Source organism: Mustela erminea, chromosome 17, assembly GCF_009829155.1.
Source record: "Mustela erminea isolate mMusErm1 chromosome 17, mMusErm1.Pri, whole genome shotgun sequence".
Classification (NCBI taxonomy): domain Eukaryota; kingdom Metazoa; phylum Chordata; class Mammalia; order Carnivora; family Mustelidae; genus Mustela; species Mustela erminea.
Genome location: NC_045630.1, coordinates 20,688,397 through 20,701,174, shown reverse-complemented (window position 1 = coordinate 20,701,174; position 12,778 = coordinate 20,688,397). Strand labels below are relative to the sequence as shown.

The following is a 12,778-nucleotide window of genomic DNA, read 5'->3' as shown; positions in this document are numbered from 1 at the left end:
ATAATTCTCTGTTTTAAGGGCTATGATGTATATTATGCTGTTTCACAGTATCCTGCCTCTACCCACTAAATACCAGTAGCACGACTCCCTCCCAATCTTGACAGTCAAAAATGTCTTCATCAAGTCAACAGCCAAATGCCCCCTCTGGGGTAAATCAGCCCTAGAAGAGAAACTGACCCTAGAATAGAAAAGCCTCATTCTAGTAAGTCAAGGAAACAAGGTGGAAAGTCTTTAAAGTTCACTCATTCATATATACATTCCTTTTTTTAATTTTTTTTAAGATTTTATTTATTTATTTGACAGAGACCACAAGTAGGCAGAGAGGCAGGCAGAGAAACAGAGAGAGGAGGAAGCAGGCCCCCCGCTAAGCAGAGAGCCCAATGCGGGGCTCAATCCCAGGACCCTGAGATCATGACCTGAGCCGAAGGCAGAGGTTTAACCCACTGAGGCACCCAGGCGCCCCTCATATATACATTCCTGAAAATACTCATGTTCTTTTTTTTTTTTTAATTATTTTTAAACAATTGAATTTATTTATTTGTCAGAGAGAAAGAGAGAGAGAACAAGCAGGGGGAGTAGGAGAGAGAGAAGCAGGCTCCCCTACTGAGCAAGGAGCCCAATGCAGGACTCAAGTCCAGGACCCTGGGATCACGACCTGAGCTGAAGGCAGACGCTTAACCGACTGAGCCACCCAGAAGTCCCTGAAAATACTCCTGTTCTAAGAACAGAACTACATGCCACCCTGAGAAACAGAAAGAGCCACAGACAAGATAAACAGGCTGGCCTTCAATGGTGGAAAATTTTCACCCAGAAGTAGTTTGACCCATTTCTAAAAGTGACATGACAAAAAGAGGGAACCTGAACATTAGGAGATGACTGAAGGGGAAAAGCTGAAAACTGCAAGAGTTGTATTCTACATGGGTGGAGCACCAGAGGTTTGTGATTTAGTTCTCTCTCTAGCAGAGGTTGAAAATATATTAATTCCGAGTTTTCACTGGCACTGTTGGTAAGCAGATGAGACTTACCTGACCCTCTGTACAGGTAATAGTGAACTCAGCAAAAGCCACCACTAAAGCAAAATCATCATCTAAGAATTCTCTGACATAACACCAAACTCAGGCAGCTATAAATGGCAGAAATGACATACTGTCTTTAAACAAGCGTATCATATGTTGCTTACTGGGAATTCGGCTCTCATCCTGACTTCCCAACATCAGTCCTCATATGGTATATATAACACCATACACATCACACACTAAGTTCATGATACCTTTACTGTCCCATGATTCTCCATCTGACTTTAAATTTCACCAGATCCCTAAGGTTCTTTCTGATTAGGAAGTGCCAAACAAGGTAGAGATTATTACCAGAATTTCCTGACTCCTGATGTTTGAAGTTTTGCTTGTTTATTTAGGTCCTGACTACCCTTCACTCTCTTTGACCACAGGCTACTTCCAGGGACTTCAACAAGTTCTGTCACTCCTCCAAACCAAGCTCACATCAGTTGTTTCTGAAGACCTCTCCTTATTAAAAAGGAAAGTCTCAGTGGGCACTTAACTGTTCCCCTCCTCTTACCATGCTTTAGTAAATAAATGAACTGGGATACAGTATCCTGTGGATGGCAAAAAGGAGTATAAATAACAAAACTAACAATGGTTTTATCTACTGGAGTGATTCTAACCTGAAAACCAGATTACACTGCTTCCCTGATTATGTTTCGATGGCTTTCCATACCATCTGCAGGATACAAGATAAACAAACAAAAAAACCCTTCCCATGGGATACAAAGTACTCCATTGTCTAAACCCTGGCTTCCTCTCCCACAGCCTCTCCTATACATAGATTTTCTACACATCTCAACTCTAGTCATGCTGAACAACTTACGTGCCCATGTACACTCCTGTCATACAACCTCATGATTGTGGCCCTCTATCCTGGTCCTACCTGGTTCTTGCTCTACACACCCTTCACTACCACGCTCAAGAATCTCCACCTTGGTGAGCCTTTCCTGAACTTAACCCCCAAACTTATACTAACACCAGTCGAATTTGTAGGGCTCTAATATGTATTTCACTAAATTGCAACTGTATCTGTCTACTAATCTGCCTCCCTGGGAACTTCCTAAGGGTAAAGATCATCTTACTCATCTCTAAGACCCCAGAACCTAGAGATGAACCTAATACATAACAGGTAGCTTTAATTAATGTTTGATAAACTGCTGAACAGCTACCTCATAGGTCTGTAAGTATTAAGTGGGATGCTGTTTTTAGTGTCCTATAAACCATAAATCTTTAGAGTGTTGGTTTTCAAGGGTGAGGGGAGGATACAGAAAAGGGGTCTCTATCAAAGGACCATAAAACTTAAGAAACAAAAGAAGTTTTTTCTCTTAGGAAAGTGTAACAGGATTACTAAATAACAGGGTTACCAAATCCAGAAAATAACAATTATTTCCCTATGAAGTACTCTCATCATTTTAGGAAGATAATTATCTATTGAGGAACTTGTGAGGAAAACAATAAACATAATATTAAGAGTAGCTACTGTCGATAATTATGCTAGAGAATATATTCAAGATAAGAACAATATTTACTTGCTGCTCCTGTGTCTAAATGACTTTAAGTCTGATAGGACTGCTATTAAAGAATAGCGGATAAAGAGTTTTAATTCCAATAACTGGAAAGTAACCATGTAAAAACTGCTTCTCCTGGGGCGCCTGGGTGGCTCAGTTGGTTAAGTGACTGCCTTTGGCTCAGGTCATGATCCCAGAGTCCTGGGATCGAGTCCTGCATCGGGCTCCCTGCTCCATGGGGAGTCTGCTCCCTCTGACCTTCTCCCCTCTCATGCTCTCTCTCACTGTCTCTCTCTCAAAATAAATAAATAAAATCTTTAAAAAAACAAAACCAAAAACTGCTTCTCCTACAACTTAATATTCATACTATATACCTCTTTTGATTTATGTGGTAATTCTATGTACAGACTAAAAGAAACTATAAGGTAGGGGCGCCTGGGTGGCTCAGTCAGTTAGGGGTCTGCCTTTGGTTTGGGTCATGATCCCGGGATCCTGGGATCGAGCCCCCTTTGAGCTCCCTGCAGTGGAGGACCTGCTTCTCCCTCTTCCTGCTGCTCCCCTGCTTGTGCTCTCTTGCTCTCTCTGACAAACGAATAAAATCGTGGGGGAAAAAAAAAACTAAACTAAAATACTGCTGGGGATTGCTCACATCTTTAGATGCACAGTACAGGGGAATGAACATTAAGCAACGACACAAAGATGTTCAATGAACATACTCCCAGCTTCTAACTCCATTCTCACGTTTTATGCTAGAGAACTGGTTATAACGCAGGAAAACTGGAGCTTTTCTTTAAGAAAGCAATAAAAAGAACCAACTCAGTTGTTTTCCTTCTTTGGACCCCTTCAAGTTCACCGAACAGAAAGTCCTCTCTCCAGCTCTTCGGGCCTCCTTCGTGACAATCCCTGTTCTTCCTAAGAAGTATTTCATACTGCAATCTACAGTTTTCTTCCTAAAAGGAGGTACATTCAACCAGCCCTGTTTTGTTTTGTTTTGCTTTGTTTTGAAGATCTTATTGATTTATTTTAGATAGAGCATGAGTGGCAAGGAAGACGTGGAGGGGAGAGACAGACTCCACACTGAGTGCAGAGTCCCACGCAGGGATCAATCCCATGACCCATGAGATCACGACCTGAGCCGAAATCAAGAGTCAGCCGCTTAACCTACTGAGCCACCCAAGCGCCCCTCAACCAGCCCTGTTTAAAAGCAGTCTCCAAATTTCAGTCTGTTGGAAGCTGTGAAATTCCAAGGATTTGAAAGTTCTCTTAAAGGTAAATAACGTTATTTGCCACATAAACAAGACTGTAGAGAGATGAGGTTCTCCTATTAGTTCACACATGCTGATTTATTACATAACTTAAAAGCAAAACATTCCAACCCAGATCTCGGTATACGTAGTTCCCTTTGCCGGGAACATCCCTGCTTCTCCTATCCCACCGACCTGGCCTTCCCTTGAGTTAACTCCTTTTCATTCTTCAGCTCTCACGTTCAATGTTACCCCCTCCAGTAAACTCTTCTTAAGGCTTCTCTCTACAGTGTACCAAAGTCATTACTCTGGATTCCTATGTTAAGTGGTAAGTACTTATCAGACATAAGGTGACTGATTGTTTGTGTGTCTCCTCACATAAATAAGTCTCTGGAAGCAGACACCGTGACTGCAGTGCCTGGCATACAGTGGAACTCCAATATGACTGTTAGAAAAACAGCTATTCAGAATATTGACCCTTGGACGTTCTATAGTACCCAGGGTTACAGAAGTGCCCAAGAGACAGTTGCAGGGCTTTTCTGAAAGGGCTGTTTGTAACTGCTTCTTTCCACCTTTCACATTATCACCTTCTATTAGGATCCTTGATACTTGCCAGGATATCTTCCTAAGGAGGTTGGAATTAAAGGGATAAGATAAAGGAACTAACATATATCCTCCTGATTAAACAGAATGAGCTCTCTGTGATCTTATTCGTAACAGAAACAAACCTGATCCTATTAAAATTCTCTCCTAAAACCTGTATTAACATTTTACACCACCTTACCTGGATTACGTTTTCCCTGGAACTTGAATCACTCTCTTGTTGCTCAGGATGGTTTTTTATTTTCCACTCATGAACAACCTGCTTAGATGTGGAATCTGAAAATAAATGTTCACTTTTATGCCTGGTCAAATTTAATGAAACTTGGGAGCCTTCCAGGCGTTTCTTCTCCTGCTTAGTCTTTGACTTGTTAGACTCTAAACTGAAGACATTTTCTTCTACAAGCTTCTGGAAGGTATCACGGGATTTTACGGGGATTTTGAAACTGATCCTCCTTCTTCTAGATTCAAGGGGTTCCTTAAGTATCTTGTTGGAATTATAATCCTGAGAAAAATGGATTCTCTTGCATTTCTCTGAAACGCGTTTTTCAGAACTGTCCCTACATTTCCTGTGCCTTTCTTTCTTGAGTTCTTTCATCTTCTCCCTCTGAGCAAGTACATGAGGCCATTGTTTTTCACTTGCCTGGACTTCAGTTTTAGGTTTTACATCTTTGGCCATTTTAGGATTACTAAGGTTTTTAATTCCATGGTCAGGCTTATTCCTAACATTTGTCAATTTAATATCTTTAAAATCTACATATCTCCTTAGATCTCTTTTAGTTCCTTGTGAAGAAGGACTCGGTGAAATAATTTGATTAGCATTTGAATATGATCCTTCTTGGAGTTTAACAGGGCCTTGGGATGAAGAACTGATTTTTTGTTTCCTTCCTGGAGGCTCGGTTGCTACGTCCAATCTGTAAAGCAACACAGAAACCCAAGTTACATTGCAATTATACATGATCATACATAATGCTGTACTGTGTTATTCAGTCAGGAAATGACAGAACTGGTCTGATACAAATTTCATAAAGAATAAGAAATGGGGGGGGGGGGGCCTGGGTGGCTCAGGGGGTTAAGCCGCTGCCTTCAGCTCAGGTCATGATCTCAGGGTTCTGGGATCGAGCCCCGCATCAGGTTCTCTGCTCAGCATGGAACCTGCTTCCTCCTCTCTCTCTGCCTGCCTCTCTGCCTACTTGTGATCTCTGTCAAATAAATAAATAAAATCTTTAAAAAATAAAAAAAAAAGAATAAGAAATGGGTACATAAAGAGAAGTGAAAGAATTACAAATGGTAATGGCATAACTGGTCTATTTGGACAAAAACCAAATTTACAGCTTTATATAATACCAGGCAGCATAAATTCCATACACATTAAATATTGAAGTACAAAATAATTACAACTGCTATACTTCATATTAATCCCTTAAAAACCATAGGGGAAAAAAGGAAATAGTTAATCTAATTTCTTAATAGGGAGCTTCCTAAACTTAAGAACGGTGGGAAAAATCACAAAGAAAAAGAATAATTGTAAATGACTATTTATGAGGAGCCTGGCTGGCTCAGTCAGAAGAGCATGTGACTCTCAAACTTGGGGTCATAAATCTGAGCTCCACGTTGGGTGTAGGGATTACTTAAATAAAATTTTAAAAATAAATAAATAGGGGGCACTGGGTGGCTCACTGGATTGGGACTCTGCCTTTAGCTCGGGTCATGGTCTCAGGGTTCTGGGATCAAGCCCCACATCGGGCTCTCTGCTCAGCAAGGAGCCTGCTTCCCCCTCTCTCTCTGCCTGCCTCTCTGCCTACTTGTGATCGCTCTGTCAAATGAATAAAATCTTTAAAATAAATTTAAAAATGACTATTCACTTTAAAGCCTTAGCATATTAAAGAATAAGAAAATTTTTAAAACTGGGAAATGGTTTTCATTTTATATGTGACAGTTTATTAGCCTTAGTAAATGAAAAGCTCATCAAAAAGTACTGACTCTGGGTGCCTGGGTGGCTAGTTGGTTAAGCATCTGTCTTGGGGTCAGGTCATGATCCAGGAGTCTCAAGATCAAGCCCCACATCGGGCTCCCCATTCAGCAGGAAGTCTGTTTCTCCCTCTGCCCCCCATCCTACTTGTGCTCTCTCTCCCTCTCGAACAAATACCTAAAATCTTAAAAAAAAAAAAAAAAAGTACTGATTCTAGAATAGGACATAAACAGAAAATTATTGATAAGAAAAAGGGATTGGCTAATAGATATTTGGGGGAAAAGTTTAACTTTACTAGTAATCAAAGACATCATTTTTTTTTTTAAAGACATTCTAATTATAACAGCATACAATTTTTTTTTTATCAAGTTAACAAAGATTTTAAAACAACATTAAGGGGTGCCTGGGTGGCTCAGTGGGTTAAAGCCTCTGCCTTCAGCTCGGGTCATGATCCCAGGGTCCTGGGATCGAGCCCCACATCCGGCTCTCTGCTCAGCGGGAAGCCTGCTTCCCCCTCTCTCTCTGCCTGCCTCTCTGCCTACTGGTGATCTCTGTCTGTCAAATAAATAAATAAAATCTTTAAAAACAAACAAACAACATTAAATACTGGCAAAGGGTTGAAAAATGGGCCCTCTCATGGTAGAAATGCAAAATGATACAGGAGTTCCACAAAGGTAGGGAGCCTGGGTGGCTCAATTGATGAAGTGCCTCACTCTTGATTTCGGCTCAGGTCATGATCTCAAGGTGGTGAGATCGAGCCTCACATCAGACTCAGCCTGGAGCCTGTTTAAGATTCTCTCCCTCCCTACCCTGCTGCCCCTCCCTCTCCACTTTACCCCCTGACCCCCACTTGTGCTTCTCTCTCTCAAGGGAAAAAAAAAAAGAGAGAGAGAAAGAGAGTGTTCATAAAGCAATTTGATGATATAATTAAGAATTCTAAAAATGCTCATATTCTTTGACTTCCTAGTAATTCCCATTTTAGAAATCTATACCAAGGTGAAAAAAATTAAAAATGGACCAAAATCTTTTTTAAAATTCAGGATTTATAATAGCAAAAAGTAAGGTAAAAGGGTAAATACTAAAATTTTGGAAATGACTAAGAAATATGCCATTCTACTAAATATGACAGAGTATCATGGTCATTTTAAATGATGTTTATGAACATTTTCAATGATCTAACAAAACATATTCATAAAATATTAAGCAAAAATCAAGCAGGGCAAAAATCTGTATATATCATGTGGTCTCAACAATTTAAATAAATACAGTAAAAAGTCAAGAAAGAAATATGCTAAAATGTTAGAAGCAGCAATAGCTAGAAGTGATATTTTCCTGCTTCATAAAAGTTGATATTACTCGGTAGTCAGAAAAAAAGGCGAAAAAATTTCAATGATTTTGAGTGCCTTCTAAGTGCCTGTCACTCTACTAGGCCCTGGAGAAGCCATGGAGGACATATGCAATAGAGTTCTGACCCCCAATTTGCTGTCACTCTGGTTGGGGGGAGAAAAAGAAAGGAAACAGCTGATTTCTCAAATAATTACGTAAGAGCAAACTATAAACACCTCGGGAGTTTTTATGGGAGTTTCACCTGAGTCTTCATTGGATTCCATTTTCTTTCTATCTCTGCCTACAAAAAGACTGCCCACCATTATTTATCTGGTAGTAAATAATGATAAAACAAAACCTGACGGCACCTGGGTGGCTCAGTGGGTTAAGCCTCTGCCTTTGGTTCAAGTCATGATCTCAGGATCGAGCCCCACATCAGGCGCTCTGCTCAGTGGGGAGCCTGCTTCCTCCTCTCTCTCTGCCTGCCTCTCTGCCTACTCTCTCTCTGACGAATAAATAAAATCTTAAAAAAAAAAAAAAACTTGAAATTTTAATAGGACTTTGGCTTCTAATAATATACCACATTTACAATGCCAACTGTATTAAAGAAAAACTAGGAGAACACAGAAACCATAACTCAAAAATTTTAAGGGGACCCTGTAGTTCCCTCAGCATTTTCTTTTTTTTTTTTTTTAAGATTTTATTTATTTTTGAGACAGGGAGAAGCAGACTCACCACTAAGCAGGGAGCCTAATGTGGGGGTCAATCCTAAGACCCTGGGATCCTGACCCAAGCTGAAGACAGATGCTTAACTGACTGAGTCACCCAGGTACCCCTTCATATTGCTTTTTATTTGTTCTCCACAACAACCCTGTGCTGCATATTTTATAGTCATCTATTGACCATGGCCTATATAGTCATAATTAATGAAAACTCAACAATATAATACCTTTTAAAAGACCAAAAAAATTAAACCATAAACTTAACTCTTATCAACTAGACTTACAAAAGACTAGATTGTGATAATGCAGTTTTATATTTGCAACCCAAAATACTAAAGCTCTGAGTCTTTTTAGATACAAGTTAGACATGCAGCAAATACTTATTTTTTAAAGTACGTATCTTTTATGAGTGACATAATGTAAAATCAATATTCAGCTGAAGTTGAAACACATCCTAGATGAGCTCTCATGATACAAGAATCAGTGTGAAATTTTGTCAACACTTTATTATTAAAGTGTTACACTTACTATTAAACTATGTAAAAATTTAGTAGCCATTTTAAAATATGACATACCTCAGAAACAATATGTCAACACTATCAGGGGTTAGACTTCTTTGTTGGTCATCATGGCATACACTCACAATACTGAATTATATACTTACATTCAACTTAGCTCAGTTGAATAATAAATTACTTTTCAGCTAATTCTGCCAATAATGGCTTTGCTGGTGGCAATGTTGCCATCTATCTAACAGTAACTAAGGCAAAACTTCTCGGGCGCCTGGGTGGCTCAGTGGGTTGAGCCGCGGCCTTCGGCTCAGGTCATGATCTCAGGGTCCTGGGATCGAGTCCCGCATCGGGTTCTCTGCTCCGCGGGGAGCCTGCTTCCTCCTCTCTCTCTCTCTGCCTGCCTCTCTGCCTACTTGTGATCTCTCTGTGTCAAATGAATAAATAAAATCTTTAAAAAAAAAAAAAAAAAAAAAACTTCTCACCTCTTCAATTCCTGGACTTAAAAAGATTTGGTCAACAGTGATGATACAACCTTGTGAAGAAATCCCACTAACTGAAAGTGCACTGCTCAGAGAAATGCTCTCTGAATATTTTCAAAAGCAGATTTAGGATTGTTGCCCTTAATTTAAGGAACAAAACAAATGAACACAGGGGAAGGGAAGGAAAAATAAAATAAGATGAAATCAGAGAGAGAGAGAGAGAGAGAGAGAGAGACAAACCACAAGAGACTTTTAACTATGGGACACAAACTGAGGGTTGCTGGAGGAGAAGTGGGTGGGGAGATGGGGTAACTGGGTGATGGGCATTAAGGAGGGCACCTGATGGAATGAGCACTGGGTGTTTTATGCAACTGATAATAACTGAACTCTAACTCTGAAACTAATGATTCACTGTATGTTAATTGATTGATTTTAAATTTTAAAAAAGATTGTTGCCCTTGGTGATTTTTCATTGTTAATACATCTATATATACTCAAACCATGGATTGAGAATTGTGATAATGTATTACCACAATTAAGTGGCTTCAGGATGATAAAATTCTCATTTTTCATCTGCACCTCAGCTTTCATTGGACACCAATTTGGGGACTATCCCTACACTGAGTAGGGAATTTTTTACAGAAGATGCCACATACCATAAAGAAATACTCATAACCTTGAGGCAAGTAAGTTTGTTTACTTCTCCAATGGATAAACAACAGCAGCGAATGAGCCACATTCTCTTTAGGCAACCCAAAAAAGAAGTTCTGCACTGTCGATACTAATGTTTGCAAAGCACAGTAGGACAGCTTTCTTTCGTCCAGGCAACTTTTCATTATATAATAGCTCCTATCCCATATTGTTTAAACACATGACAAGGCAGTTTTAAAATATCTCGTATGCCATACAGTTTGTCTTCAACAAAAGAAAATTTCACTACAAGTTATATCTAGAGAGCTTACCAATATCTGAAAGTAAATATTCACATATTAACGATTAATATAAATGCCACACCTTGCTCACATTACTAACACTGTTACTCTCGTTAGATACAATGACAACCCACACAATGGCATGGTCATTGATCACACGTGGGTTCAGGAATGCAGAAATGCAGCAGTAGGCATTTGACAATTCATTGTTGAAAGACCTGAAGTCAAATTGCAGATTTTGAGTAAATACTGAAGCCAAGGGGCACTTCGTTGTACTCTTGGAATAGTTTAGATCCTATTCTCAAAATAATTCAACAATACTGTTTCTTCCTCCTTCCAAAGATTGTGGACAAGTCTAGGATAGTAGTATAGAAAGATCAAAAGTCTATTCATGCTCTTATACATACATATAAAATCAAGGGCTAGAAAATGTGCTCTTACTAAGGCTGAAGGTAACTAGTGAAAAACCACAGTGTTTTAAGAACTAAAAAAATAATAATAATAATAAGGATAAAAGGCATTAAAAATCCATTTTGAAAAAGTGTAGAAAGTAATAGTCAATGTGATGTCAAATTCATAACAGAATAATAATATAGAAGCAAAGTATCACAAAGAAGAGGAGACAAAAAAAAAAAACCTGAAGAAAAGGCAGAGGCAAGCTGAATTTCTTGTTTTTAGCAAACATTAACTAAATTTGTCTGGGAAGCAGAAATTTTATGTATATATTTAATGCCATTTTTATCATTTTCCCACAGCCACTTACTTTCAGAGAATCTATGATCTCATCTAGTTTCATCAGACACTATACTTTTATACTTACCCCATTAGTGGCAAGAAATGCCATCATCACAAAGTTCTCTGAAATTTTTATCCAAAGAACACAGAAATTAAAGAAAAGTAATCTCCATTATCCCTACCATTATGCTACAAGTTCTCTAGTTGTAGCTATATCCTATTTAAATAACGTGATTTTAAAACTATAATAATTCAATAAGCAACATATTCTCTTCACAGGGAATATATAACTTATCTTTACAACATTTCTAAACCACCCACACAACTTCTTCTATTACTATATGTAACAAAGTTATGCATCTTATAAGAATGTGTCAAAATCAAATCTCCAGAGATAAAAATCTGCATTTTACTTGAAAGTGTCATTTACATAGCACAGAATTGTGATAGACTTTTTATTTCCCTCAACTTTTTATTAAATCTACACTAATATTTAAAAAATTCAATAATGTCAGTCTGTTAAAAATCTGCCTTTGGCTCAGGTCATGACGCCAGGGTCCTGAGATTGAGCCCTGATTTGGGCTCCCTACTCAGTGGGTCTCTGCATCTCCCTCTGCCTCTCCATCTCCCACACTGCTTGTGCACTCTTGCTGTCTCTCTCTCGCAGATAAATAAAATCTTCAAAAAACAAATCAGGGGCATCTGGGTGGCTCAGTGGGTTTAGCTTCTGCCTTCAGCTTGGATCATGATCTCAGGGTCCTGGGGTCGAGCCCCACATTGGGCTTTCTGCTCAGCAGGGAGCCTGCTTCCCTCTCTCTCTCTCTGCCTGCCTCTCTGCCTACTTGTGATCTCTCTGTCAAATAAATAAATAAAATCTTTGAAAAAAAAAATTCAATAATTATAACCTGTGCTACAGCTGGAAATATTGGCATGCAAATCAGTACTGATCAAATAAAAAACTTTGCGTATCAAAATATTTAGTCTCACAATTCTAAGCCTCCAAAAGTAAAAGATATCAACAAAAAGAAGGAATTCACCTTTTCAGCTCTTGTCTTCTTTTTACATCACAGTATAGAATGTCTGTATGATCTGATTTCTGAAAAAAAAGAAAAATGAATTATTCAGGAAATAGAAATCATGCACTGACACTTTAGTTACAGGAGAAAGACTGGGAGACAATATTTTTTCCCCACATCTATGTAATGGTGAATAGGCTGACATAATAATTTTTTTTTTAAGATTTTATTTACTTATTTGACAGAGAGACACAGTGAGACAGGGAATACAAACAGGGAGAATGAGAGAGGGAGAATCATCATGCCCCATTTTATAGGTAAAGTACTCAAAGTACAAACAGAGAAAAGTATCTTCCTTAACATTACAGAGCAAGTCAGCAGCGGAGCCAGGATTGAAACAGTTGTCTACTATCTCTACCAATCTGTCTCTCCATGTGTTCTGGGGATACAGGCCTAGGCACAAGAGAAGTAAGAGAGAAACAGGATATAGCCCTTGTCCTATAGACGTTAAAGAACAGAGAGGAGAAGAATATATACAAATAATCTAATGAAATGATATACCTAAGTGTGAAAGCAGAAGAACATACAGTAAGTCATAAAAGAGTTGAAAATATCAAACACCAAAAGTTGGAACATACTTAGGAAAAAAGGCGGACAAAATATATGCTGAA

At 38.8% G+C, this 12,778-nt stretch overlaps 1 protein-coding gene across 1 annotated transcript in view; it reads right to left on the bottom strand.

Moving 5' to 3' along the window:
* Nucleotides 1-12,778, bottom strand: part of SWT1 (SWT1 RNA endoribonuclease homolog) — a 103,787-nt gene that overhangs the window by 81,601 nt on the left and 9,408 nt on the right. Inside the window, 2 exon segments of the mRNA XM_032318993.1 lie at nucleotides 4,598-5,327; nucleotides 12,129-12,187. Of these exon segments, the coding sequence (XP_032174884.1) occupies nucleotides 4,598-5,327; nucleotides 12,129-12,187 (789 nt within the window).